This window comes from Emiliania huxleyi, assembly GCF_000372725.1.
Source record: "Emiliania huxleyi CCMP1516 unplaced genomic scaffold EMIHUscaffold_1, whole genome shotgun sequence".
NCBI classification, from domain to species: domain Eukaryota; phylum Haptophyta; order Isochrysidales; family Noelaerhabdaceae; genus Emiliania; species Emiliania huxleyi.
In genome coordinates, this window is record NW_005202428.1 from 136,306 (window position 1) to 161,051 (window position 24,746).

The window sequence follows — 24,746 nt, forward strand, 5'->3', positions numbered from 1 at the left end:
CGGCTCCGCTGCGCAAAAATCTTTATCCAGAGCGTCGTGTAGCCTCCTTGGTATAAAAAAAATCAAGGTCGGGACTCGTTGGCGGCGCTGTGCAGCTGGCTGGCCCGGATTGCGCGAGCATGGATGTCACAGGCACGCTGGCGGAGGATGCCGAGCGCAGCGGTTGCCCCCTCACCGCCGAGCACAGCGGTTGCCCCCTCACCGCCGGGGAGCCCCCCGGAGCACGCGGGAGCCTCCTCGAGGTGTGTCTCGCGCCTTGCGGGGGGGGAGCGGAAAGGAGGAACCTCTTCCCAAGAGCACCACTCTTGGAGCGCCGCCACTACCACCCAGAGCGCTGCAAGCAGCGCCGGGCAATGACGGCTTACCGCCCACCCAGCCCCCCCTCGGCACACCCCGGCAGCCAATGTGTGACGGCTCGAACCCGCTAAGCCATCCCGCAAGCGGGATAGCCCGCCACTCGAACCCGCAAGCGGGCGTACGAACCGCGAGCGGCTCGCACTCGTGGCACGCAGGCGTCCGCCAGACGGCGCCGGGGCTAGGCGACCGAAGAGGAACTACGGCAAGAACCGCACACCACCCGCTGACGAGCGCTCGCGGAACTGGTCCGCGGCGCCCGCCAGGGGCGTGCGCGAGACAGGGCTCGAAGCCCTTTTCTGTGAGCAGGGATTCCCTCCCGGCGGGGGTTGTGGCGGAGAGCCGGCATGGGAATCGCCGGCCCCCACCCAGGGGGTGCCCCTGCCAGGCGCCGCAAGCGGCGCCCGACAGGGGCGGGTGCCCCCACCCCGAGGGGTGGGGGCGGGGGCGGGGCCCAAAGTGATTCGGCCTATCGCCTCGGCAAGGTCCTCGACCGCAACGGACGGCACGATGCCGAGTCTCGTCGACGTTGTCGACGTGGAGGATGGAGACGAATGGCAAATCGTGCGAGGCTTCGCGGCGGCGCACGGCCAGCTCGGGACCCTTGACGCCCTCCTGGAGTACGCAAAGGGTGCGATGCGGTACGCCGAGGACCTACGTGGGGCCAGAGCGGCTCGAGGGGATCCCGGGAGCGTCGGGGAGGAAGCTGCTCCACTTCGAGGGACGGCCGGAACTTGCGAGACAGGCGAGGCAGCTAGTGCAGATGGTGCTGCCGCACGTTGGCCTGGCGGACGAGCCGATCGGCGTCGCAAGGGACGACGGCAGCGTTGCGGGGGCCAGCACTTCTCTCCTTAAAATCCCCGTGTGAACCCAACGGCAACGCGGCCAAACAAAGGATATCCACCTCGATGAGGTGCCGAGCAGTGACGACTACCACGCCCATTTGGCGCTGCTCTTGGCCGAGGAGGTGGTGCCGAACGCGGGCGCTTTTTATATGCGCTCCATCGGCGCCGCCGACGCTGAGGAGGAGTTCGACGGCGCTTTCAGCGACTTTGATGACGACTACGACGCGGGCGGCGGCGGCGGGCTGGCGCTGCCGCAGCCAAAGCGGCGGCTCGCATCGTCCGGCCAGTCGTGAAGAGGAAGAGCTCTCTCTCTCTCCCAGTCGTGAGAGGTGGTTGGCCGAGAAAGAAGAGTGAGTGCCGGGGGCACGCTCCACGGACCACGCAGCCCCACGGATGCGTGCGCTTTGCGGGATTTTCTAGAAGTTTTAAGCTGAGTTTTTTCTGTTTGGCCTTCTTCACGCGCGCGTCGCGGGCGGCTGACCCCATCAGGCATGGGCACAACGTAGCGCGGAGGATGTACTCGAGTACGGGAGGGATGCGTCCAGTGCGACCTGATCTTTGAGGCGTCGGCCTGATCTTTGAGGCGGCCTCCTCCGTGACCAACCTCCGCGACCTTAGGTTGGTTGCTTAGGTTGGTTGGCGGCGATGGAGCTGACGAGGCACGACCTTCGCGAAGCGGCCCTCATCCTGCACTACGTGGCGCTCACTCTCTCCTCTGTTGTATCCGGGCTCAGCCTGCTCTGGGCGCTGGTCTGCATTCTCCAAGAGGTGCGGCGAAAGCACGAGAGGTCCACGAGTAAGTTCGGCCTCGAGAAGGTGCAGAGCGACGCGGGGCTTGGGCCGCATGACCAGCGGGTGCACGCCTTGCTCCTTTCTGGCGATATCCGGCTGCTCCGCTGCAGCTGGCTGCGCTCGCGCCCAACCGGCTATGTGCTGTCGCGCCGGCAGGACCTGCCATCGGAGGCGCTGCTTCCGCCTGCAGAGGCGGCCACGCTCTTTGCTCGGCAGGACCGCAGCGTCTGTGCGCTCACCTACGGCTGTGCGCGCCTAGCCCCGCCATGTGCCCCGCCCCCGCCCTGGAGCGTCTCAAACAGTGAGAGAGAACCTTCTCTCGCAAACGCACACAGGGCTCACGCCGCACCATCCCGATCCGCACGGTGAGAACTTGCAGCACGTCGTAGCCTTCCTCCACTCGCCCACGGGGCGTGGCTTCGTCGCGCTCTTCTGGGATCAAGCGAGCCTAGTCCAGGCTCGCTCTCTCCCCTCCCCTGTGCCAGCACACCCAAACGCTGAGGGCCAGCGATTTGACACGCTTGCCGCCGGCGTCCGCAGAAGAGCATCGCCGGCGTGCGCACTGACGAAGAGTCCATGGTCTTCGCAGCATCGCTCGCCGTCATGGCGGGGCTGTACGCGAGCCCCCGTTGTGTGACGGTGCTGCGGCTGGCCAACATCCCAAAGCCGCCGGAGTGGGGAGAGCGCTCCGTCTGCCTCTTCGACTTGAAGAACGGTGTCAACGAGCAGGCGATCCTCGCAACGCTCAGCTGCTTTGGCGAGATCGAGATGTGTGATCTGCGCAGAGCTCCAGCGATCGTTCGCTTCGCCACGCAAGATGCTGCGCTTGCGGCTGTGGCGGCGGGCTCGGAGCAGCTGTGCAAGGCCATCGGCATGCTCTACAACACCCGGCCGTATGAGCGGCGTGGCTGGTGCGTCGGCCGCGTTTGACGTCTCCTCTAGGCGGCTGTGACACTCTCACTTGTTTCGCAGGTGCCACGGCGAGAGTAATTTTGCAAAGATCATCCTTGGCACGCACAGCGAGCTCGGGCTGGGCAGCGCGGGGCAGGCGCCAAAGATGATCGATGTGCTGGACGAGCAGCCTGTGCGCCTCACGAGCGCGCCCACGCCCGACGCGTTCAAGGCTCAGCTCGAGGAGACGGTGGAAGGGAGCGAGGAGAGAGTCATCGCCTTCACCGGCAAGGGCGACAAGGAGAAGGTGTGGCGCCGTGCGACGATGCCCCATTGAGTCCTCCTCGAGATATCCCCCTCGCCGTCGCCGCCGCCTCAGGTGACGGACATGTACGTCAGCTTGTACGCGTCGGTCGTGTTCGAGGAGCGCGCTCGGCAGCGGATGCAGGAGCAGCGCGCCGCTGCAGACATGCGCAAGCGGCGCATCCGCCTCGTCGCCTTTGGCGGCGGGCTGGTCGTCTGTGTGGCGTCATCCGCCGCCCTCGTCGTCGGAATGAGCCTAGATACTTTGGATGGTACCACCCTTGGCACACTTATGGCACCAGCTGCCCTTTGTGGCGCTTCCGCGATGCTCCTTGCTGTGCTACCCACGGACGAGGACCTTGTACGTGGGCTCTCCGTCTACCTGGTGCTGCTGCTGCTGTCTGTCGGATGGTTCAACGGGTGGTCGGCGGGGCGGAATTTGCACCGGTCGTCGACTCCGCGACCGGCTCAACTCTGGCAATCAGCGATGACGAGCGCCACAGCTATCAGCCTCTCCCTCAACGCTGCTGGCATTCTCCCGACCTGGCGCGACGCCTACCTCGCCGGCCTCGGCCCTGGATGTGCGGTTGCCGACTGCACTCCAAGTGCTCCAAGGGGGGGTCCGAATAAGATACATCATAGATAGCGAGATACCGTAAATGAGAAAATGCACATGCGTTCATTCACACAAAGGCATAACCCCGGTCTGTCCACAGCAAACGAACGCCCTACTAACTATCGCAGTAGAGCCCTTTTGGGCCAAGCCCAACCCACCTACCTCCGGGAGCTCCGTCGAGTGTCAACACGCCATGGCGCCACTCCTGAGGTGTAACTCACTGCCCCGGCGCCCACGCCTCGATCTTCTTCGGCAGCAGCTGGTTGGACAGCTCCTCCCCGTGGCCTAGGCAGCCGTCGCCGCCCCTGCCCCAGGTAAAGACAGCGCCGTTGGCAATGCGAGCGATGCTGTGGAATGCTCCAGCCGACACAGCGACGACCCGCTGACCAGCGAAGGCCTCAACCTTCTTGGGTAGCAGCTGGTTCCGCTGGTCGCCGTTCTTCATCTCTTCGATGCTGCCCTGCGGCCAGGAGTATGAGGTTTCGAATCACCCGACACGGAGGAACTTTGTGGACATCCTGTGTTGATCTGGTGCGCCAAGTCGGGGCGGGGCGGTGACCGGGGGGGAGGGGGCACTTACCGGTCACCACCCGTGCTGTCCCGAGAGCGGGAAGGTCGAGAAGGCGGGGACGCCGTGCGCTGAGACAAGCCTGGGCGGCGCTTTCGTGCGGGGCGGGCTCTACTTCCCGCGCGCCACATTATCTGCAGGGCTTCCGGGCTTCAGCAGCGTGTTCTGCGACGACGACGACGACGAGGTCGGCGTAGCGATTCACCCGGTCCGTGATGATGCCGCCACGGAAGAGGGCTCTGCATCTGTGGGCATCACCCCGCGTCGGCTCTACACCCTCGTGCACCATCTTTGAGTAGAAGGGGAGAGAACAGGGTCGCAATCATTCAGGGATTGTCTGTGAAAGGCATTTAGTTGTGCATCTCGCGTTGGTAACGCGTAAAACCGTGTAAGCGTGCCCATGCACATGCAGCTGTTCTGGGTTCTTGTAACGCAAGTTTCCGCACACACCGCTGCGCGCTGGGGTGGAGGCTAGGACTGGTGGTCAAAGAAAAATATCCGCCGGTAACGATTGGGGTGGGGGCCCCAACTCGTGGTAGGCCACTACGGCTCTAGTTTATCGTAGGGCACTCACGGAGTCGGAGATACCGCTCCGGCCTTCGCGGAGTCCCTTCCACCCCACCCCACAGCGCGTACTAGACGTGCTCATGGAGATGTTTGGATCATGTGAAGAAGCCGAGATAAACTAGAGTAGTGCGTCAGAGGAGAGAGCCGGAGAGCTGGAGAGCTGGAGAGTTGCGGGAAAGAGCTCGAGGGGGGGGTTCGGTTCCGGTGCCGGTGCCGGTGCCGGTGGGGGCCTCCTTCGCTCTTGCAAAACTTCATACAAAAACGCGAACGCCCCTTAAACCTCTCTTGTGGCCGAATCCCAATGAACAAATCTGTGGCCGACAATCGGTATCGCCAGTTTGGGAGGCAGGGACGATTTGAAGAATATCCTTTTTTGTGGCCGATAATAGACAGACATGATCTTGTGGGACACCGCGATAATCTCCGTGCTCTGGTCCGATGCCGTCCCTCTCTCGCTCTCCCGACTCCCATCTAAGCTACTTGTTCGCCACGTCGTTTGCCGAGGTGATTTCAGGTGGCGGCGCAATCTTGGCGGCGGCCTCATTCCAGTTGAAGGAGAAGCCGCAGCGGCAGGTCATGTGGTCGCACCTGGTCCGGGGAGGGCGCGGCTGCCAGGTAGCAGGTTATAGCACACTAGCAGTTGACACCAGAACGGTGCCGCAGCTCTATAGTTGCAAAGGTCTAAGGTGTACCGTCTGGCTGCGAGCGTGTGTGGGGCGGTCTGCTCTCTCTGGCGAGGCACCCTGCCCAGCGCCAGATGACGACCATGCAGGAAGGGCAGCGGCGGGCTTGGTCAGCGCAGAACAAGAGGAAGCCGCGGTCGGTCTCGTCGACCAGCCTGCGGAGGCGGGTTCGTTCGCGACGTCTCGTGGTACGTGGCGCTGGATAGTAATGTCTCGTCCCTCTAGTGGCACACCGCTGCGTGTGCATCGCGACGCGGCTTGACTCATACGCATCCCACGCCGCGGCCGAGCCAAACTGTCGCAGCGCCGCCTTGCCGAGGAGGCGATCGCAGCCAGCCCATGGGCAGCGCACGTACGCTTTGCCTCCGAGGAGTTCGGCGTCGACAAAGGCATTGGCGCAAGGCGTGCAGACCTTGTGTCCACAGTCGGCCAGCTTTGTGAGGCTCGTGACTGGGCAGTCCTCCAGGCATACGGGGCAGAGCCTCGTTAGCTGTGCCAACAGCTCTCGCGCGCGCTTGGTAAGGACTCGGGCTGCGCGGCGCTCGGTCGATTCCTGAATGGCTTTCTGGCGCCGCAACTTATCGTGCAGCGCCATCCGGACGGCGCGCTGCTTCGCAACAATGAATGTGAAAGCGCCGAGGCTGAGGGCGAGGTCAGAGCCATTCAGCGGCAGCGCACGGTTGAAGTTGACAGTCAGCGGTATCACCGTTGCGCCTTCTGTGTGGCCCACTCGCTCCTCCCAAATGATGAGCGAGCTGAGAGCTGGGCATGGCGGTGCGATGGTCGCTTGCCAGAGACCGACGGCTGAGCCTGGCGCCATCTTGACGGTTGTCTTGGCGGGGACGATTGGGCTGCCGCCGCTGCGCTGCCGAACCGGGCCGGCACCGGAGACCCACAGAACCACCGGGAGGGAGGACTTGTTGGTGACCTCGACGGTCACGCCTTCGGCTTCGGTACTAAGCCAGCAACCCATTTGCAGAGCGAGAACAGTTAGGTCGTACTAAGCAGGGCACGGGCTCGCTGCAGTAGTGGTTGCGCTAGAGCACGCCATCGGACGGGGACGCGTCCCAAGGAATCAAAAGAATTTTACAACCAACTCGCCCACACAAAAGAATTCGGCGTCGGCGAGCAGGGGACGCGGCTCTGAGCGCCCAGCGACGCGTGCCGGATGGAGTCCGGCCGCGGGTGACTAGGGAACTTCGCTCAGGATGTGTGGCAGTCAGTTTGGCTGAGTGTCTTGTCTTGTGGTTCTGTGTGTCGCTCCTGTGTGACCGTCATCGCCCGTCTAGCGTCCACCCATACCGCGTTGGTGTCCCAGTCGTTGGTCGGACTGTGTTTCGCCTTCCCATCAATCAATCAATCAAAGAAGGAAATCCCTCGCACGACACTGTGGGCACGGGACTGGCGCGCACTGGCACTAACACAGGTACACCACGGGAGCCGCCTAAGCGACTCCTGCGAGGATAATCAAAAGAATTTTACAACGAACTCCCTCGCACGACACTGTGGGCACGGGACTGCGCGCACTGGCACTAACACAGGTACACCACAATCAAAAGAATTTTCGGGGGGCGTACTGGAAATGAGAAAAAGCGGGACGGAGAATTTGTTCGTCTGCCTAAGAACTGAACAATTCGGAGTCGCAGCTCCTCACATCGCAAACCACCTCGAGTATGTTCTCTTCTCTATGTTCGTAACGATGTAAGAGCCACGTTTCGCACGTAGAGCCAGATACAACTGAGAGAGAGAGAGAAAAATCCACGATCGCGCGCACAACGCACAACGCGCGCAGCGCTGGCCACTCTCACCGAGTCGTCCTTAATTCGCGCTGACGTACATGAGCGCCCCCGCCACCCCCTCGACTCCCAGGAAGAGCGCCACCTTCCACATGCACCTGAGACCAGAGATCTGGGAAAGTCAAAAGAGAGAACCAGAGAGAAGACAGGGGGATTCCGGGAGCCAACACCCATCGAGCAGGTTCTGGAGCACATCGCCACCGCACCTGAAGTCGCACAGGAGGCCACGCAGCCCAGGGTACAGTATCGAGCACGCGCGGCAGGGTCGCGGGAGTAGCGGACGGCGCACCGAGCAAGCAAGGCGACAAGCGCCGCTTGGTAGGCCGCAACCTCGCCGGAAATTGCCGCGAAGCCAAAAACCGCACCGACGGCGAACTGCCGCGCGCCCCAGGCCCTGACATTGGGCGCCGTGCCTCGACCGTTTGCTTTTGGGCCGCGAAGGAAGGCGGCCAAGGACTCGTCCGTCAGGGGGCTGAGGGCTTTGAACTGGAGGGTGGGGAGGATTGGCGCAGGTGGGCTGCTGCTGCCACAAGCTTACTCGCTGGCAACGCAATGCGAATGCCACATCAGCGATGAGGCCGCGCTTCGTGCTGGGGTATGCATGATTGTAGAAGTCGAGGCTCGGGTGCTATGCAGCTACATGCTCGTGCCTTGGCCGTGTCGAGGAGCACTCCCTGCAGCAGGTCAACCTCGCCGAGGAGGGCGGCGAGGCCGGTGGCGGCGTGCGCTGTGGCAAAGGTATAGGTGATGATCTTTGGGAGGAGTGGGAGAGGCATCCTGTGCGCCTGGCCGCCTCTTCGTTCGGCCGTCGGTGGGCGCGGCTCCGCTTCTTTTTTGAGCTTAGCCTTCGATGTTATGAAACAACGCAAGGCGGACATGGCATATCGCTCTCGGGCCCACAGACATCCCGCACACTCGCCGCACACCCGCCGCCCCCGCGCGCTTTTTTAGGCGCGCTGATTTCTTTTTCCGCGGGAGCCGAGAGTTCCTGCGCTCCCTAATCTAGCCCTCGAGCATGCACACGAACTGTCTCGCGTCGCGTCGGGCCGCACAGGCTCACCCGCAATGACCCCTCACTGAGCCCTAGCTAGCGCGGGTCGCAGGCGCCACATACCTCCGAGAATTCTCGCGAGGGCGCGTCCCGGGATGTCACCGCGGACAATTCGTTCGCCGTTGCGCGGCGTCGGCGATTCAAGGAGGACCACAGCTTCGCCGTTTTGACGGCGTCGGCGAGGCGGAAGACTCCATCGCCGTCATTGTCACCCCTACATGGGGGCACTTCGTCCTCGAGCGCCTCCCCTCGTGCCGCCGGGCGGATCGAGTTCATGGACCCCTCTGTCTCGAAACGCCAGTCTACACGGCGTACACAGCTACAGGGCACGTAGTCATGTCGGTAGGTAGGAAGGTAGGTAGGTAGGTGTATTACCTCACACGGTCTATTGCAGAGACAAGGAGGGCCCACAGCACACACACCAAGAGTACATGTGCTGCACTGGACATCAGAGGGCCAAGGGTTGGATCAAGCAGTGGGAAGGGTCGAGGTGACGCGCGAGCAGAGACCTACACCTCCACACGCTCCGCACCGCCGCGCCGATCTTCGCGCGGGCGGCGCGCATGCGCACCCAGGCCGCTCGCGCGCCGTCGCGCAGAGTCGCGCGTTGCTGAGGCAAGAGGCCGTGGGCGAGCTGCTCCCACTTGATCGCAAGAGCAGCCGCAGGTGCCGCAGCCTTGTACTGCCGGAAGTTCTCGAGCCGGCGCGCGCGGCTGGCCTTGCCGCCGCGCGCACGCCGCTTTGGCGCCGCGGGAGCGATCTTGTTGCTCACCGTCAGCACGCCGCACGCCTCCTCAGAGGCCTTGCCCACCTCTCCAGATGTTGCAAGCACGGGCCCAGGATCGTGCGTGGGCACGCTCGCAAGGCAGACGGTATGGCAAGGCCAGCTCCGTGGCCGTGGGCTCAGCGAAGAGTACAGCCCCAACCAAGTACCAACATGCAAAACAACGGGGGGGCCCATCTCACTTGGGTTCTTGATCTTGTTTTCGTTTTGCTAAGGGGGGGAACCCGGGCGCACGCCGAACTATCCCTCGGAGAGACCCCATTAGGCCCGTAGGAACGCCGAGTCCCCGGGGCACACTGTCTTTATATCCGACACACGAACGCGGGGGGCTTTCTGTGCTCAGCCGGTGCCGGAGCGGAGCCGGCAGCCACTCACCAATCATCGTCACTCATCTCTTCGTCGTCGTCGTCGTCCGCGGACCCGCTGTCCTCCTGTGCGCCGCCTCCGCCTCCGCCGCCGCCCGCCGCATACACGCTCACGCCGTCGCCATAGTGGATGGTGACGCCAGCCCCTCCTTCGTCGAGGTCCTCGTTGAGGCAACGCATCTCACGCCGCAGCTTCGCCCAGCCAAACTTGCGCCCGTTCTCGGAGAGGTTGAGCACGCGCAGCGAGTCCAGGCAGCACGCCATCTGCGTGAGCATCTCCTCCGCGTCGTACTCCCCCTCGACGCACGCGTAAAAGGCCTCGTGGTGACCCGAGAGGTCGATCTGCACCAGATTGCTCAAGCCGCGGGCCATCTCGACCAGCGCGTCGCAATTCTCGGTCGCCACCTGCTCACCGTGCATGTAGTAGTTGCCCAGACAGCCGGCGAGATCGAGCACGCGGAGCTGCTCGAGGCAGCCAAGCTCACCGACCAGCGAGGGCTCGACGTCCTCACCGCTGCACACGTGCAGCGCCTTGAGAGCCGGCAGCTTCGCAAGGCACTCGTGTACATCCTCCTCGCTCAGAATCGGGCAGCGCACGCGCAAGTCGGCGAGCCGCGTGCACTGCAGGAGCTGCGCGCGCGGCAGCGTCGCGCCCGTGGGCTCGCCGACGTCGAGACGGTTGGCGAGGCGGCAGGTCGCCTCGCCCGCGTGCGCGTCGAGGATGAAGCCGTGAATGTCGAGCGCGGATCCTGCTGAACAAGCTCCTCTTGTAGCCTCGATCGGTCACTCCGCCACCACCGCCGACGTCCCCCAGTGAGACGATGGAGCGGAGGGGACGACACTGCTTCGGCAGCGTGCACCTCGATCCTGTACTGTGATTGTTATGACCCCCCCCAATGAACACACCAGTGAGGGTGGGCGAGACGATCGAGGGGTCCCGTACCACGCGGAATCGACCCTATCCAGTGCTCACAAGTGCTCAGGCGCGGCCAAAGGGCTCGAGGTGACTGAGAGGGGTCTTTGGGCCTTCGCCGTCGACGCTGAGCAGCTCGAGCTTCCCACCAGGTCGTGCGAGCGCGCCGAGGGCGTCGCGGGGCAGCTGGCTTGGCAGCAGCGCCACGCGCAGCTCCGCGCACGAGCGCAGCGGCAGCAGCCACGCGGCGTGGTCGATGGTCTCTCCGCGCGTGCGATTGCTAAAGAAGGCCTCGATGTCGAGCCACGCGAGCTTTGGCGCACTCGCCTGGAGGAGGGCCCCGAGGGCGGCGGGGCTGCAAGTGCCTTGGCACATCCACAGGCGCAGCGCGACGAGGCGCGGCGCGCACGCGCTGGCGGCGAGGCCGCGCAGGAGTGCATCGTCGACTTTGCACTCGGAGAGGGAGAGCACCTGGAGGTTGGGGCACGCCGCGACGAGGCCGAGGATGCCTGCCGGGGAGAGGGCGCTCGCGCAGTGCAGGAAGAGGGCGCGCACGTTTGGGCCGCACGCTGGGCGCACGTCCGCCAGTCGAAGACGGTTCGCACCGTCCTGTGGCCGCTGCAGCTGGGCGTGCACCGTGTCGATGACCGCGGCGTCCGCGGCCCGGCCCGACCATTCGTGTCGCGCGAGCCACCGCAGCCGCCACCACGGCCCGCCATCGGCCGGGCTCATATGCACGTATGTCGGTCCGTCGCCATGCTCCGCCATGCCGAGCATCGCATAGTTGCCCTCCGAGAGCCGCTGCAGCGCATACAGCCAGCGCGGAGGGTAGCCGCTCAGCGCGTCGGGCGCGCCGCGCGCGAAGCGGCACGCCGCGCCGCCGCGGTCCCAGCCGTGGCCGTCGGGCGCGACCGAGTCGAAGAGGGGCCCCACCGGCCGGCGCTGCATCGCCTCCCTCATCTCCTCGACGCTGGCGCCCGTCGCCTGACGCAGGAGCGCCGCAATCTCCCGGTGGCGCGCCGACGACTTGGACATCGAGAGGGCGAGCATCAACGGCGTGTTGCCGTCGGACAGCTTCAGCGCCAGGTCGCACGCCTCTCCGCCGGCGAAGCGCGCGCCCGTGGTCAGGAGCCGCACGCACTCGACATGCCCCTTCTCAACCGCGATGTGCAGAGGCGCGTATCCCTGCTTGTCCATCGCGTTGAGGTTGCAGGCGGTCTCGCCCACCAGAAAGGCGAGCGCCGCGCACGCGTCGTTCTGGCACGCCCAGTGCACCGCCGCCATGCGGTCGCCTCCCGCGGTCTCGACGTCGGCGCCGTGGCCCAGCGCCGCACGCATCTCGTCCACCTTGCCGGCCTGGGCCGCAGAGTAGAACTTCTGGCCCCACTCCGCAGTGTGCACGGCGGCGAGCAGGGCGCCGTCGGTGGCCGCGTCGGCAGCTGCCATGCGCAGGCGCGGCCCGTCGCCCGCCGCGCCAGCCGCTAGGCCGCCCCCACCACTGCGCTTGAGGGCGACGCTCAGGTGAAGCCCTTGCCACGTCAGGAGGCCCAGTCGTTTGGCCGCCGCGCCCGTCATGTAACGGGTCACCACCTCGACGCCGCCGCGCGTCGCCGTCGCCTCAGCAAAGGGCCTCGTGTACTGCGCGCACGAGCACTGGCGCGGCTTGCCAATCGGCTGGCCGTCCCGGAGCACGTGTACCCAGAAGTGGCGCATGCCGTAGTCGCCCTCCTCGCCCACGGAGAGCGCGACGCTGACCAGGGAGCCGTCGCGCAGCTTGTTGATCTCGACGTCCAGCGCGTTCCCCGGCTCCCCGCGCGTGACCCTCAGTTCGATCGCGCTCGTGCCAAACACGTGGAAGCGCACGCAGCTCTCGGCGGCGCCCTGCGTCGCGAGGAAGGTGCGCGTGGTGCGCACGCTGGCGCTGCTGCCCTTGAGGCACACCTCCGGCCCCTCTGCTTGGATCGCGGCGGCGAAGCACGGATCGACGCACGGCGCGACTCTGGCCACCTCGGCATGGAAGTACGAGTCGTCCGCCCGCCACGCGGGCTCGTCCTCGGCGGCGATGAGATTCAGATTGTTGCCCTTGATCATCACGTTGCCTGCCTTGTCGCCGATGCGATCCAACACGACGGCGTACCTCGCCTTGGCCTCATCGTAATGGATGGCCGTGCCGCGCTCACCGTTGAGCTCTGGTTTGGCCTGAAGGCCCCCGAGCAGGACCCGCGTGCCGAGAAGGGATGCACCTTCACCGCCGCCGCCTCCGCCTCCACCGCCGCCGCCGCCTCCACCGCCGCCGCCTCCGGCATTAGATGCTGCCAGATCTGGTATCAAATCGTCGTACGCGTACGTCGCCACAACGGGTGCGGACGATGACGAGGCGCCGGCATTTCGCTTCTTGTTCTTGGGCATGACGAGCAGGCCCAAAGATCCCCACTCAGCGCCTGGGTTCCGGCTCCTAGCCGGATAGGGGGTCTGCTGCTCGCGCCAAAACGCCCTTACGGTATGTCGGTAGAGTGCTCTCTACTGCCGCGGCGCCCCTGTCGGTTCGGAGGCGACCGGCGGCCGCGCGCTTGGTGCCGACGTCGACCGGCTGCTCTCGCGGCGCCGAGGCGATATGCTTCGGTCACGTCACGCACGCTGCGAGGTGTCTTTTGGCATGTCGGCGCTTGGCATGGACGCCAGGAAGCTCGCCTTCCTTGCCTGCGGCCGCGGGCGTGCGGGCGGGCACGCCAGGCTCGGCGACGCTCCGCGCGGGTCTTCGAGCTCGCGACCCGCGACGAGCCAGCATGGCTCGTCGCTCGACGGGAGCCTGCCCAGCATGCTCTCGGCACTCTGTACAGCCTCGACAAGGTGTCTGGGAAGGCCGACAGGGCCAGAGCGGGCCGTCTCGGGCGAGATGGCGCGCTGAATTACCATGACTACGAGCTCTCCGATCGGGTCGCCGGCGGCGGGCTTGCGCGGCGCGCTGCTCGACGGCAGGCTGCTCTCCAACCTTTCAACAGTGTCTTTTACCTCGCTCCTCTCGCTGCAACCGCCTGCGGGGGCCGGCGCCGGCCGCCTCGCTTCGCCAGCGCTGCCTACGCCTACGACACGCGCATCGGCTCGCCGCCCGCGTCGCCTGCGGCGGGCCCGCGGGGCGCGCTGCTCGTCGGGAGCGTGCTCAGCAGGCTGTTCAGCGCAGCCTGACTCACTCAGAGCGCCGCTGATGCGGCGTGGGGGGCTGCCGACGCACTGCTGCCGCGCACGCTGCGCTCTGGCTGCGCTGTGTGGGCGTCACCATCATGTCCTCGCCGCGTCGCCGACGCCACTTGCTGCTCGCGGCTGACCTGCCCTCTTCCCTGCCATCGCGCAAACAAACACACACACACACGCAAGCACACACACATTATTAATGATCGAGTATTAATTATTATTTATTAATCATCGGGCGGCGGAGCGGCGCGGCGGCGGGCGGCGCGAGGCGGCGGCGCGGCGAGGCAGCGGGCGACGCAGGGCGGGGCGGCGCGGCGGCGGTGGGGTAATTAATTATTTGTTAATTAATTATTACTTAATAATCATCGGGCGGCGGCGCGGCGCGGCGGCGGGCGGCGCGGAGCGGGGCGGCGCGACCATCTGTCCTGACCGGGGCCTCTGGTCCATTGGAGAGCGGCAATGGTCGCGCCGCCCTCGACTCAAGGGGCTGCCTTCCATCCGCCGCTGCTCAGGCCGGGGGAGGGGGGGAGACCTCCTGTTCCTCGCGGAACGGGAGCAGGCCCCTCCTTGCCCGGTCTGCGAAGCAGGGCGGTGGTCGTGCCATCTTCGCTTCACAAAGACCACGCCGCAATCGTCGCCGGCGCGCGACGCGTTCCCGTAGGCCGGACTGTCCTGGTCGAGAGTGTGTGCCACCACGGCGGGGCTACTCGAGGGTAGTGCCGACGGGACGCGGCTCGAGGGCGACTCTCGCGAAGGCACGGCTGGCAACCGTGGCGCGGGGCTCGCGTTCGACAAGACCGGGATCGCTCTACCGGCAAACCTCAAGCTGACATGCGCGCCCCGTCGAGCTGACGGCGGGCGCGATGAGGTCGCACGCCAAGCCAAGTTATATGCCAATGGCATGCGATCTAGAATCGGCTCACGCGCCTCTACTCGCATACGCTCACCCATAGAATTGTCACCGCCAGTGAGTGCGAGATAGGGCTAGCGGCTGGCGGCTAGCCTCTGAGGAGAGTGACCAGAGACACCTCACACGACCCCACACACGGTCTAGTCCGGCCTCGCGGTCGGCGGAGATTGCTAGAGGACGAGCAAGCCTGCTCTAGCCTCACGCGTTCGCCCCTGTCGTCTGTTGTGTTGTTGTGCCCTTGTTTGTTCCTTCGGCACCTTGGCTGGGGGAGGCGACAGGGAGGGGGCGCGGCCTTGAGTTATGTGTACGCCAACTCAGGGTGTGTGGCAGCCCGCTGGCTGTGTGTCTTGTGAGCTTGTTTGTGTCTGTGTGTCGCTCGTGCGTGTCGTCATCATCTGTCCCGCGTCCACCCATACCGCGTTGGTGTCCAGTCCGAGCCTGACTGTTGTTCATCTTTCTACATACATACATACGCCCTACCTACCTACCTATTTCTAGGGTACCCAGGCTCCGGGCCGGTGTGCGGGGAGCGAACCTTAACGACCGCCCAGAAGCTTTCTGAGCGAACCAATCGGGCCGGGATCATCAGCATATGTCCCCTCCACAACATCGTGGGCGTTTGAGCGGTATTTGAGGAGCACCGCGACTCTGAAGTTCGGCCGGGTGGCCTGCAGACCCCCCCGCCCCCCCCCCCCCCCCCCCGAGCAGCAGAGGCTCCGTGGGATCGAAAAGTCGACGCTGGGAACCGTACGCCTCGCGCGTGTGTGCGCAGGTGCAGCGCTCGTCCGCCGGCTTCGGCGGCTGGATCGATGCGTTTGCTGACCTCGACGTGGGCGGACACGACGACGAGGACGGGCTGCTCGTCAGCGGGGCCAAGGACGAAAGCGGCGACAGCGACGACGGGCGCGGCGGCTGCGCGCCGTTGCGAGCCGGCGACGCGGAGGAGGAGGCGGCGCTGCAGCGCGCCCTGCTCGAGAGTGTCGGCGTGAGGTTTGCGGGCGGCGAGGAGGACAGAGAGGGCGTGGCAGACTGAGGTCGGTAACGAGGGCGGCAAGGAACGAGATCCCTCTCACCAAGATCGCGCAGGGGCCAGAGCGGGAAACATGGAACCCACTATCCGTCTCGTGTTTGACCATTTTCAATTTCCATTTTCAATTTGACCATTTTCATTGATTTATTTCCAAAAAAACGTCTCGTGGGAACGAGCAAAAGCGCCTGGCTGCCCTGAGAGGGAGGTGGCGAGCTGCCTTCTCCGCCACAAATGCCGGCCCGTGAGGGCACGCAGACCGGCCGCAGTAATCGACCTTTGCGTGCGCTAAGAGTCCCAGCCGAAGCTTTGGGCCCTTCCCTCTTGCACCGTGCCGAGCCGCCGCAGGCTCGACCCGCTCCCAAGGTCGTGCTCAATGCAATTTCCTCCGAGACACCAACATATGGGGTTGCCGCTTTGCTTTCTTTCCGTAGTTGGATCGAGCCATATGTGCATGACTCATTCTCTCTCAGCAGTAGACAGGTATACTCATACAGGGCGCACTCTCTGGAACACAGCGAGAACTAGAGCGAGAATGGAAACACTCAGACAAGAAGATCATTGGCGCAGGTGCACACCTCCCTCGTATTGAACACATTTTGGTGTCGATCTGGGTTGAGTTGACTCCGAGTCGCCAGAATCGGCGCGAAGGGTTGCTTGAACATGCTCCGCGCTCACTTCAGGGGGGGTGCGCCGATGGAAGTGTCGAACGGGGTGCCCACCTCAAAGCCCTCTGGCTGAAAGTAGTCTTCAGCGCAGCTGAACATCGGCGTCTTGGAGTCCCGCAGCTGTCCCTCCTGGTTCACGACCACGACGGGCAGCGAGATGCCAGTCGCGTTGCGGTAGCTCTCGGCGACCTGGTAGGCGCCGCGCACGCCGTCGTCGAACATGATCGCAGCCTGCGCCGGCGTCTTTCCTGCGTTGATGTAATTGATGGCCGCCGGCGCCCAGATGGCTGTGTGCGGCGCAAGGTCCGTGAATTCGCGGCCCGCCCAGTTCATGATGACCTCGTTGTTCAAGCCTTGCTTGGGGATGCTCTTCCAAAGCTTGCTGATCTCGTTAAAGTTCGTCACCTTCTCAAAGATGCTAAACTGCGTCGGCCGAAGCATGCAGAGGGCGAGGCTGTCGAAATTGGTTGTAGACGCACCATTGGCGCGGAAGACGCTCCCGGCAGCAGGCTGCATGTCGCTGGGAATTCCAGTCCATGCTGCACGATCAAGCAGTACTTGTTCGGATCTGACGCACTTGTTCTGGAAGCATTCCGGCACAAGATCAGGGGGGAGAGAGACCGTTCCGAAGAGGTCGCAGAAGAGCGAGACGGCCTGCTCTTTTGCATCCCCAAAACGGGTGGGTTGTCCCGCGGCGTTGGTCGCTAGACCATGCCCGCCCGCCTCGCCGATGCGGTAGAGCGACTCAAGGGCGGCCATGACATTGGATTCCCAGTGCTCCCAGTAGTTCTCAGCGTTAGTTGTGTCGGGGCAGAAGGCCGTAAGGTCCCCGGGCAGCCAGGTGTTCGTCCCCATCGTAGGGTTGCAGTTGTCAGTCGCATGGATGTCCTCCACTGTGATGGTGCCCGGCGCGCCGCCAAAGGCGTCGAGCGTGGCATTCGCGAGGAGCATCTCCCCCACGCCCGGCCCAGCTGCGCACGCCGCGCGATTGAAGGTGTTGGCGTCCTGCGGTGAGAGGAGCTTAATTGTCTCGGCGAAGAAGGGAAGCTGCTCCTCGACGCTTTTGGGGTTCTTATTCAGCCCCGGAGAGAGAACGAGGCCGCCGAACGGCAGCGGGTTTGCGTTGAAGGGGAAGACAAAGGCGCCGCCGTCGACATTGCCACACCCGTAGGGTCCGTCTGGTGCGTCGTTCGGTGCATTTGGTGTCGCTGAGCTGCAATTGGGGAAGGGCATCGTCTTTCCCTCCTCTTTAGTCGGGGTGAGGTCCCGGCGATTGAAGGTGAAGCTGGTTCCACCAACCTTCAGCGCTTTCGGAGTCTGGCACCAGGCCGGGTAGAAGTTGGCGTCCAGCTCCTTCGGGCAACGCCACGCATCGCCGCGGCCTTCGACACCGTTCCACCCCGTCTGGAAAGTGTTGTCGTTGCCGCCGAGCGCGGTGAACTCTGTCTCACTGGCAAGTCTGTCCGTGTGGTTGAAGCAGCCCAGGTCCTCACCAGCGCCGATGTAGCCGGAGCAGTCGAGGCGCAGCTTGAGCGGCTTTACCACATCGAATGGGGAGGACAGCGGGCTGATCACCTCCTTAATCGTGACACCCTTGTCCGCGAGGCCGAGCTGGCTGTTTCCGAGGCCACCTTCGATGGCGTGGATGAAGAAGCCGGAGCAGGCGTAGGCGGGCAGGCCCTTGTCGCGGCACTCCTTGCCGGTCGCCTCGTTGAGCTGGTTGAGCTTGTCGGCCACCGTTGGTCCGTGTCGGTGGCTGCACACCCCGCGAGAGCCTCCAACAGGCAACGAGAGGGCGGCGGACGCGAGGAGCATTTTGTACTTCCTGCGGCATGGGTGCGACAGCCGCGATCGGCGCGGTGTGGGGCAAGGCTGGCAGGGCAAGTGAGGCTAGCCGGCAGCCTGTGATCGGGGGGCAGGGCTGGCAGCAACCTGTTTATCGGGAGACAGTGACCGCGCGGAAGTCAATCGCGGCACGCACTTCTGCAGGAGGACGCGTCGTGAACAAGGGTGTTGGAGAGCTGCACCTTGTTCAGTCTTCCTCCTGCAGAAGTGCGTGCCGCGATTGTTTCGCCGCGGCATCGGCCGCTATCTCGGGTGTACCAACCGAGCAGCAGTGACGGGTAGAGCATCTCGCTTTGATACGGCGAAGCGACTTGGGACAGTGTCAGTCAGTCTCCGGAGCTAGATTTTTTTGCTCCCGCGGCACCACCCACAACAACAAACCTCACACACACACACACACACACACACACACACACACACACACACACACACACACACACACACACACACACACACACACACACACACACACCAAAATTTTTTTTGGCGTACCACCCTCCCGCAAGTGACTTCGTACCTGTGTTAGTGCCAGTGTCCGCGCGCTCGCGGGAAACTTTTTTTTCTGCGCGCGAGCGAGTACGCCGCGCTTTCAGCCAGTCACCGGCCCGGACACACAAAACTCCGGCCGGCAAAGCTTTAACGACATAATATGGACCTGGCGAGTAGAGGCACACGCACGCACTCTCGAGGTCTCTCAGTCAGTCGTGAGAACAGTGCACCGTCAAATCTAGCGGCCAGCATACAGGTCCACGTGCCAGCCGCCCGAATCTGGCCGCGGCGTGGGACCGCCGTCGGCGCTGCTGCCGCGCACGCTGCGCTGAGGGCCTCACCATCGTGTCCTCGCCGCGTCGCCGACGCCACTTGCTGCTCGCGGCTGCCCTGCCCTTCCCTGCCATCGCGCAAACAAACAAACACACACACGCAAGCACACACACATTATTAATGATCGAGTATTAATTATTATTTATTAATCATTGGGCGGCGGAGCGGCGCGGCGGCGGGCGGCGCGAGGCGGCGGCGCGGCGAGGCAGCGGGCGACGCAGGGCGGGGCGGCGCGGCGGCGGTGGGGTAATTAATTATTTGTTAATTAATTATTACTTAATAATCATCGGGCGGCGGCGCGGCGCGGCGGCGGGCGGGGCGGAGCGGGGCGGCGCGAACATCTGTCCTGATCGGGCCTCCGGCCTTTGACGCAGAACAATGGTCGCGCCGCCCTCGACTCACGGGGCTGCCTTCCACCGTCGCTGCTCAGGCCGGGGGAGGGGGGGAGACCTCCTGTTCCTCGCGGAACGGGAGCAGGCCCCTCCTTGCCCGGTCTGCGAAGCAGGGCGGTGGTCGTGCCATCTTCGCTTCACAAAGACCACGCCGCAATCGTCGCCGGCGCGCGACGCGTTCCCGTAGGCCGGACTGTCCTGGTCGAGAGTGTGTGCCGCCAAGGCGGGGCTACTCGAGGACAGTGCCGACGGGACGCGGCTCGAGAGACGACTCCCGCGAAAGCACGGCTGGCATCCGTGGCGTGGGGCTCGCCTTCGAAAAGTCGGGCATGGCTCTCCCCGCAACTCTATCGCTAACACGCGCGCACCACCGAGACTCTGGTGGGCGCGCTGCGGTCGCACGTCTACCTCCGTCATAGTGCCACGACGTGCGGCCTAGATTTAGCACACGCGCCTCTGCTTGCATACACTCATACATTGGATTGTCATCACCTGTGAGTGCGAGACAGGGCTAGCCGTAGGCCGCTAGCCTCTGAGGAGGGCGTCCATAGACACCTCACTAGACCCCACACACGGTCTCGTCCGTGCCCCGCCGGCCGGAGAGCTTGCTGGAGGTAGAGCAAGCCTGCTCTAGCTTCGCATGTCACTTCCTGTTGTCTGTTGTTTGTTGTGCCCTTGTTTGTTCTCTTGGCACCTTGGAGTGCTGGGGGGGGCGACAGGGAGGATGTGGCCTTGAGTTATGTGTACGCCTACTCAGGGTGTGTGGCAGCCCGCTGGCTGTGTGTCTTGTGAGCATGTTTGTGTCTGTGTGTCGCTCGTGCGTGTCGTCATCTCATCTGTCTAGCGTCAACCCATACCGCGTTGGTGTCCAGTCCGAGCCTGGCTGTTCTTCACTTCCTACCTACCTACCTACGAAGAGAGACGCCGAGAGTGGGCGACGGCTAGCAACACACCTTCTTTCCCGTGAAATCCCTGTGTGAAAGTGAACGGTGTTCTTTTACGGTCGCACGGCAGAAAAAAATCGGGCAAGGCGGCCTCCAACTGGCCTCCAACTGGTTGGGATCTCGGCGGCCGTATCTCGGTCAAACCACGTGTCCTCTGGGATCCCGGATCGCCTCTCTTCGCACAAGCTCAGAGAGCGATGTCTCCGCTTGGCCCCGAGGCATCCAGCACGAACGCAAAGCTCGGCGCCTCGTCGCCACTTCTTGGCTTCGATCTCTCCTCGTTTGTCGAGGCGGCACAGGTCGCCCTTGAGGCTGACAAGGTGAAGGGCCAGGCCATGCCCAACCGTCGCCGCCGCGGAACCAGCATCCCAAACTCGCTGCTCGCATCGGTGAGGCAGGAGGTTCTTGTCGAGACGAAGGAGAAGAATGAGCAGGTCGCCCGCACCAAAGAGCTGCGGGCGTGGGGCAAGGGCGAGGCGGTGCCAGAGGAGTGGCCCGACCCACCTCCGTATGAGGACATCGGCGTCTTCTCCCTCGAGTGAGAGGTAACGTTCGGATGCGCTGCGGCGCGCTGCGAAAGCGAGCGCGCCGACGGCGTCACCCTTTTTCCGTGCAACGCGGTTCTCTCTCTCCCCTTCGGAGAAGCAGTTGGTGTGCACGCGCTACTAGCGCGTGCCGGTTTATCGGGCGAGCCCCTACGGTCGCTTCGCGAGTACGGTATCTGGCGTGTCGGGGAGAGCCTCATACGTCCCACGCATGATGGTGTAGAGAGAAGAGATGGTTTTTTTCGCACAGCGTCAGCGCTGAGAAGAGAGACTAGAGAGCCACGAGCGACGGGCTCATCAAAACTCGACCACCACATCAAAGCACCGCTGTTGGATCGGCCTGCCGCGACTGTAGGCGCACCACGCCCCTCTCGGCCGGATGCCGACCAGCGTCACGCGTGCAAACGGCGGCAGCCTCCAGATCGCGTCATCCGTGCCGACCAGCTCGCGCCTCGGCCCGGCCCGTGGTGACGGCCTAGCCCGCGCGACCGCCGGCGGCCGCTCTCCTCCTCGCTCCTCCACCGCCGTCGCCGCTCTCACCTCCGCCGCCATCTCCGCCACTTCGTTTGCAGCCACCGCCGCGGCGGCCTGCTCCGCCGCCTCCGCCCACTCCGCCGCCTCCGCCGCCTGCTCCGACGCCTCTGCTGCAGCCGCCTCCGCCGCCCAGCCCGCCGCCGCGTCCGCCGCCGCGTCCGCCGCCGGCCGCGAGGCGTGGAAGCAGGCCACGTCCGAGTCGACGAGCTCGTACGTCACGCGGCCTTGCCCAGTCACGGGCACGCAAAAGCCGCGCCCGGCGCCGTCGCCGCGCGCGGGGAAGGAGGCGCCGTTGGCCTCCATCGCAAAGGCGACGTTGCGCGCGACGAGGGAGAGGCCGGGCCGCGCCCCGGGCGCGCGCAGCGCCTCCCACGCGGGATCCGCTGTCGCGAGACCAAACTCGCCCCCCAGGGCTGCGTAGCTGCAAGGCGCGGCCGCGTCCCCGGCGTGGGCCGGCTGCTCCGGCTGCCGCCAGCCCCGCTCCCAGAGGGCGAGGCAGAGCGTCCAGCAGCTCGCCGCGTGCTCGCCCCGCCGCTCGAGGATGGAGCGCGTCAGGGCGCCCGCGCAGCGGCTCGCAAGGAGCGACACCTCCACCGCCCGCTCCGCCGGCCACCCCGCCTCCGCCTTCCACGCCAGCGAGCCGGCATACGAGTGCGCCGCCTCCGTCTCGACCGAGCCGCCGTTGCCGGGCGCAAAGAAGGCGCGCACCGCGCCCAGCCCGCCCATCAGCCGCATCTTCTCCTCGAGCGAGGCGAGGCTCTCCTCGCCCTTGCTCGCCGCGAGCAGCCGCGCCTGCGCGAGCCTCAGCGCTGGCCACTCGTCGCGCCACCCGCGGTCGGCGGGCCACGGGCCGACGCTGGCCCGCAGCTGCTCGGCAGCGTGCAGCGCGGGCAACAGGCACGGGCAGCCGTCGACAGATCCGGCCCGGTCCGGCCGCAGCAGCCGCCGCAGCCGCTCGCGAGCCAGATCGGGCGCGGCCGCCTGCCAAGCGGAGCAGCAGCAAGCCGCGCAGCAAAGGCTGCGGGCCGGAAGGAGCGAAAGCACACAGGCCTGCAGCTCTGTCGGGAGCGTGGGGAGGGATGGGACGGCCAGCGAGTCCGACATCCTCCGCAACGGATAAAAGAATTGCTCAAGTTCCCGGAGCGAGGTGGCATGAAGGTTGCAGCGAGAATCGGCGAGGGACTGCGAAGGGAGATAGAAAGACGGAGAGCTGGTAGTCGTGGTACTATCGAGCGCGCTATCGCGGCCGAGACGGCCCGCCCTGTCCCTGTAGACCCTCCCAGAGAGTTGAGAGTTGGTTGGCGATGCTGTACAGCATGCCCAGAGCATGCTGGACAGGCTCCCGTCGAGCGACGAGCCATGCTGGCTCGTCGCCGGCGGCGAGCTCGAAGACCCGCGCCGAGCTTCGCCGGAGCCTGGCGGGCCCGCCTGCACGCCCGCGGCCGCAGGCAAGGAAGGCGAGCTTGCTGGCGTCTTTGGCAAGCGCTCACATGCCAAAAGACACCTCGCAGCGCGCGAGACGTGACCAAAGCCGCACGTCTCGGCGCCGCGAGAGCAGCCGGTCGACGTCGGCACCAAGCGCGGCCGCCGGGCGCCTCCGAACCGACAGGGACGCCGCGGCAGTAGAGAGCACTCCACCGACATACATGTACCGTTTTTATGGCGGGTTGAATGTGTAGAGAACTCTCTCACAAGAAAAAGAATTTAAACAAAACAACTATGCTCAAGGAAAAGAATTTAAACAAAACAACTCTCTCACACAGCACACAGGCTCGACACAGGTGCGAACTGGCGCGTGCTAGCAAGGAAAAGAATTCGCGGCATGCCCGCCTCGACGCCTTCACCGCCGCCGAGCGGCGCCGCGCCGCCGCCCGGCTCCGAGATTTTGGACGTGGGTGGCTGGCACGTCGTCATCACCGATGGGCACGCGGTGCTGCCCGAAGGCATGACGCACCTGCCTGACCGGGCGTTCATCAACTGCACCTCTCTCGTCTCGGTCGCCTTCCCGCGCAGCCTCGCCTCGATCGGCAGCGGCGCCTTCGAGGGCTGCTCCTCGCTCTCCTCCATCGACCTCCCTGCCGGCCTCACCTCCATCGGCAGCCGCGCCTTCGCCCGCTGCTCCTCCATCGCCCGCGTCACCTTCGCCGCCAGCCTCACCTCCATCGGCATCTACGCCTTCTGCTCCTCGCTCGTCTCCATCGAACTCCCTGAAGGCCTCACCTCCATCGGCAGCGAAGCCTTCTCTGGCTGCACCTCTCTCTCCTCCGCCACCCTCCCCGCCGGCCTCACCTCCATCGGCACGCAAGCCTTCTACCGCTGCTCCGCTCTCACATTCATCACCTTCCCCGCCGGCCTCACCTCCATCGGCTACAACGCCTTCGCCAGCTGCTCCGCCCTCGCCACCGTCACTTTCCCTGCCAGCCTCACCTCCATCGGCATGATCGCCTTCGCCCGCTGCTCCTCCCTCTCCCGCGTCACCTTCCCCGCTGGCCTCACCTCCATCGGCGGCTGGGCCTTCTCCGGCTGCTCCTCCCTGACCCGCGTCACCGTGCCAGAGACCGCCACCATCCGCCCCAACGCCTTCCCCCCCGCCACCACGGTCCTCCGCCTCCCTCCCAAGAGGATGCACGGCCTGCAGCGCTGGCACGATGCAGTGGATGGGGCTCTGGCCTACAAGCGCTGCCGCCCCCTCCTCTACTGCTGGCTGGAGCGGGCCCAGACCAGGCTCGGCTCTTACGGCCCGGACGGCGCGGCGCGCCAGCGCGACCTCGAGGAGTTCGAGGGCGACTTTGCGCACCTCGCGCTCCATGCAGACTGACAGGCGTGAGCCGTGACGATTGACATCGCTGTGACTTCGCTGTAGACTCAACGAAAGATATGCAGACGATACAGATACAGACAGCATTTACATGTGCGCGAACACGTACTGGTGCTTTTTCTTCAGAACGCGATGTACACAGCACACACACCCCTTCGGAACCGCCCTTGCTCAAAAAAGGGCCTTTACACTGCATGTGTCCCTGATCTCCGCCAGCCGATCCCCGCCGCTCGTCCCCAGAGCCCAAAGGCTAGTAGCTGTAACGTGTAAGGAGCTGCCGACGGCTGTATGGCCTAGCGCCTAGCCGGCGGGGCCCCCCCGGGGCCTTCCCCTTTACGCTTTAGATGCAAAACCCAAAAGGCTAGTTCCATTTCACTGTGGCACAGCTCGCGTTACAAAACCTTGATTTGACCATTTGCGCAAAAAGGTACATCTCGGTGCCTTCCAGAGGCAGCTGCGACCCCGCCGAGTAGACGGTTGCACACAGCAGGTGGCGCGGTGTGCAACCGTCCACTCGGCGG

General features: G+C 64.8%; 7 protein-coding genes across 7 annotated transcripts; 3 read left to right on the forward strand and 4 right to left on the reverse strand.

Annotated features, from left to right (window-relative positions):
* Positions 1-864: 864 nt before the first annotated feature.
* EMIHUDRAFT_193754 (hypothetical protein) lies at positions 865-1,492 on the forward strand (the record flags this gene model as incomplete). Its single annotated transcript, XM_005793846.1, has 3 exons — positions 865-995; positions 1,057-1,180; positions 1,268-1,492. The coding sequence occupies 3 exons, from the start codon at positions 865-867 to the stop codon at positions 1,490-1,492; spliced, it is 480 nt and encodes a 159-aa protein (XP_005793903.1).
* A 291-nt stretch (positions 1,493-1,783) lies between these two features.
* On the forward strand, positions 1,784-3,831 carry EMIHUDRAFT_431664 (hypothetical protein; the record flags this gene model as incomplete). Its single annotated transcript, XM_005793847.1, has 4 exons — positions 1,784-2,448; positions 2,532-2,902; positions 2,964-3,189; positions 3,262-3,831. Exons 2-4 carry the CDS (start codon positions 2,568-2,570, stop codon positions 3,829-3,831), a joined length of 1,131 nt encoding a protein of 376 aa, XP_005793904.1. The 5' UTR covers positions 1,784-2,448; positions 2,532-2,567.
* Positions 3,832-5,313: 1,482 nt separating this feature from the next.
* EMIHUDRAFT_349059 (Hypothetical protein) lies at positions 5,314-6,592 on the reverse strand. Its single transcript, XM_005793848.1, is given in 6 exon segments — positions 5,314-5,396; positions 5,413-5,524; positions 5,679-5,774; positions 5,853-6,239; positions 6,251-6,253; positions 6,266-6,592. The coding sequence occupies 3 exon segments, from the start codon at positions 6,212-6,214 to the stop codon at positions 5,413-5,415; spliced, it is 570 nt and encodes a 189-aa protein (XP_005793905.1). The 5' UTR covers positions 6,215-6,239; positions 6,251-6,253; positions 6,266-6,592; the 3' UTR covers positions 5,314-5,396.
* Positions 6,593-7,304: 712 nt separating this feature from the next.
* Positions 7,305-8,223, reverse strand: EMIHUDRAFT_431669 (hypothetical protein). The gene is made up of 4 exons (XM_005793849.1): positions 8,066-8,223; positions 7,705-7,901; positions 7,586-7,621; positions 7,305-7,513 (listed from the first exon to the last, which is right to left on the reverse strand). Exons 1-4 carry the CDS (start codon positions 8,189-8,191, stop codon positions 7,438-7,440), a joined length of 435 nt encoding a protein of 144 aa, XP_005793906.1. The 5' UTR covers positions 8,192-8,223; the 3' UTR covers positions 7,305-7,437.
* A 7,868-nt stretch (positions 8,224-16,091) lies between these two features.
* On the reverse strand, positions 16,092-18,289 carry EMIHUDRAFT_431677 (hypothetical protein). The gene is made up of 3 exons (XM_005793850.1): positions 18,258-18,289; positions 16,369-18,150; positions 16,092-16,334 (listed from the first exon to the last, which is right to left on the reverse strand). Exons 2-3 carry the CDS (start codon positions 18,138-18,140, stop codon positions 16,127-16,129), a joined length of 1,980 nt encoding a protein of 659 aa, XP_005793907.1. The 5' UTR covers positions 18,141-18,150; positions 18,258-18,289; the 3' UTR covers positions 16,092-16,126.
* Positions 18,290-21,170: 2,881 nt separating this feature from the next.
* Positions 21,171-22,511, reverse strand: EMIHUDRAFT_94761 (hypothetical protein; the record flags this gene model as incomplete). The annotated part of the gene is made up of 1 exon (XM_005793851.1): positions 21,171-22,511. The coding sequence occupies one exon, from the start codon at positions 22,509-22,511 to the stop codon at positions 21,171-21,173; it is 1,341 nt and encodes a 446-aa protein (XP_005793908.1).
* Positions 22,512-23,352: 841 nt separating this feature from the next.
* EMIHUDRAFT_193762 (hypothetical protein) lies at positions 23,353-24,225 on the forward strand (the record flags this gene model as incomplete). The annotated part of the gene is made up of 1 exon (XM_005793852.1): positions 23,353-24,225. The coding sequence occupies one exon, from the start codon at positions 23,353-23,355 to the stop codon at positions 24,223-24,225; it is 873 nt and encodes a 290-aa protein (XP_005793909.1).
* Between the last annotated feature and the right edge of the window lie 521 nt (positions 24,226-24,746).

Coding starts and splice junctions, on each gene's coding strand:
- EMIHUDRAFT_349059 (XM_005793848.1), bottom strand. CDS start 6,214: ATGGCGCTGCACGATAAGTTGCGGCGCCAGAAAGCCATTCAGGAATCG. Junction 5,775..5,852: donor GTCGCGATGCACACGCAGCG/GTGTGCCACTAG, acceptor CCGCCTCCGCAG/GCTGGTCGACGAGACCGACC. Junction 5,525..5,678: donor GTCATCTGGCGCTGGGCAGG/GTGCCTCGCCAG, acceptor TCCCCGGACCAG/GTGCGACCACATGACCTGCC.
- EMIHUDRAFT_431669 (XM_005793849.1), bottom strand. CDS start 8,191: ATGCCTCTCCCACTCCTCCCAAAGATCATCACCTATACCTTTGCCACA. Junction 7,902..8,065: donor TGCTCCTCGACACGGCCAAG/GCACGAGCATGT, acceptor CCCACCCTCCAG/TTCAAAGCCCTCAGCCCCCT. Junction 7,514..7,585: donor CTCCAGAACCTGCTCGATGG/GTGTTGGCTCCC, acceptor CTCTGGTCTCAG/GTGCATGTGGAAGGTGGCGC.
- EMIHUDRAFT_431677 (XM_005793850.1), bottom strand. CDS start 18,140: ATGCTCCTCGCGTCCGCCGCCCTCTCGTTGCCTGTTGGAGGCTCTCGC. Junction 16,335..16,368: donor GGCTTTGAGGTGGGCACCCC/GTTCGACACTTC, acceptor CCCCCCCTGAAG/TGAGCGCGGAGCATGTTCAA.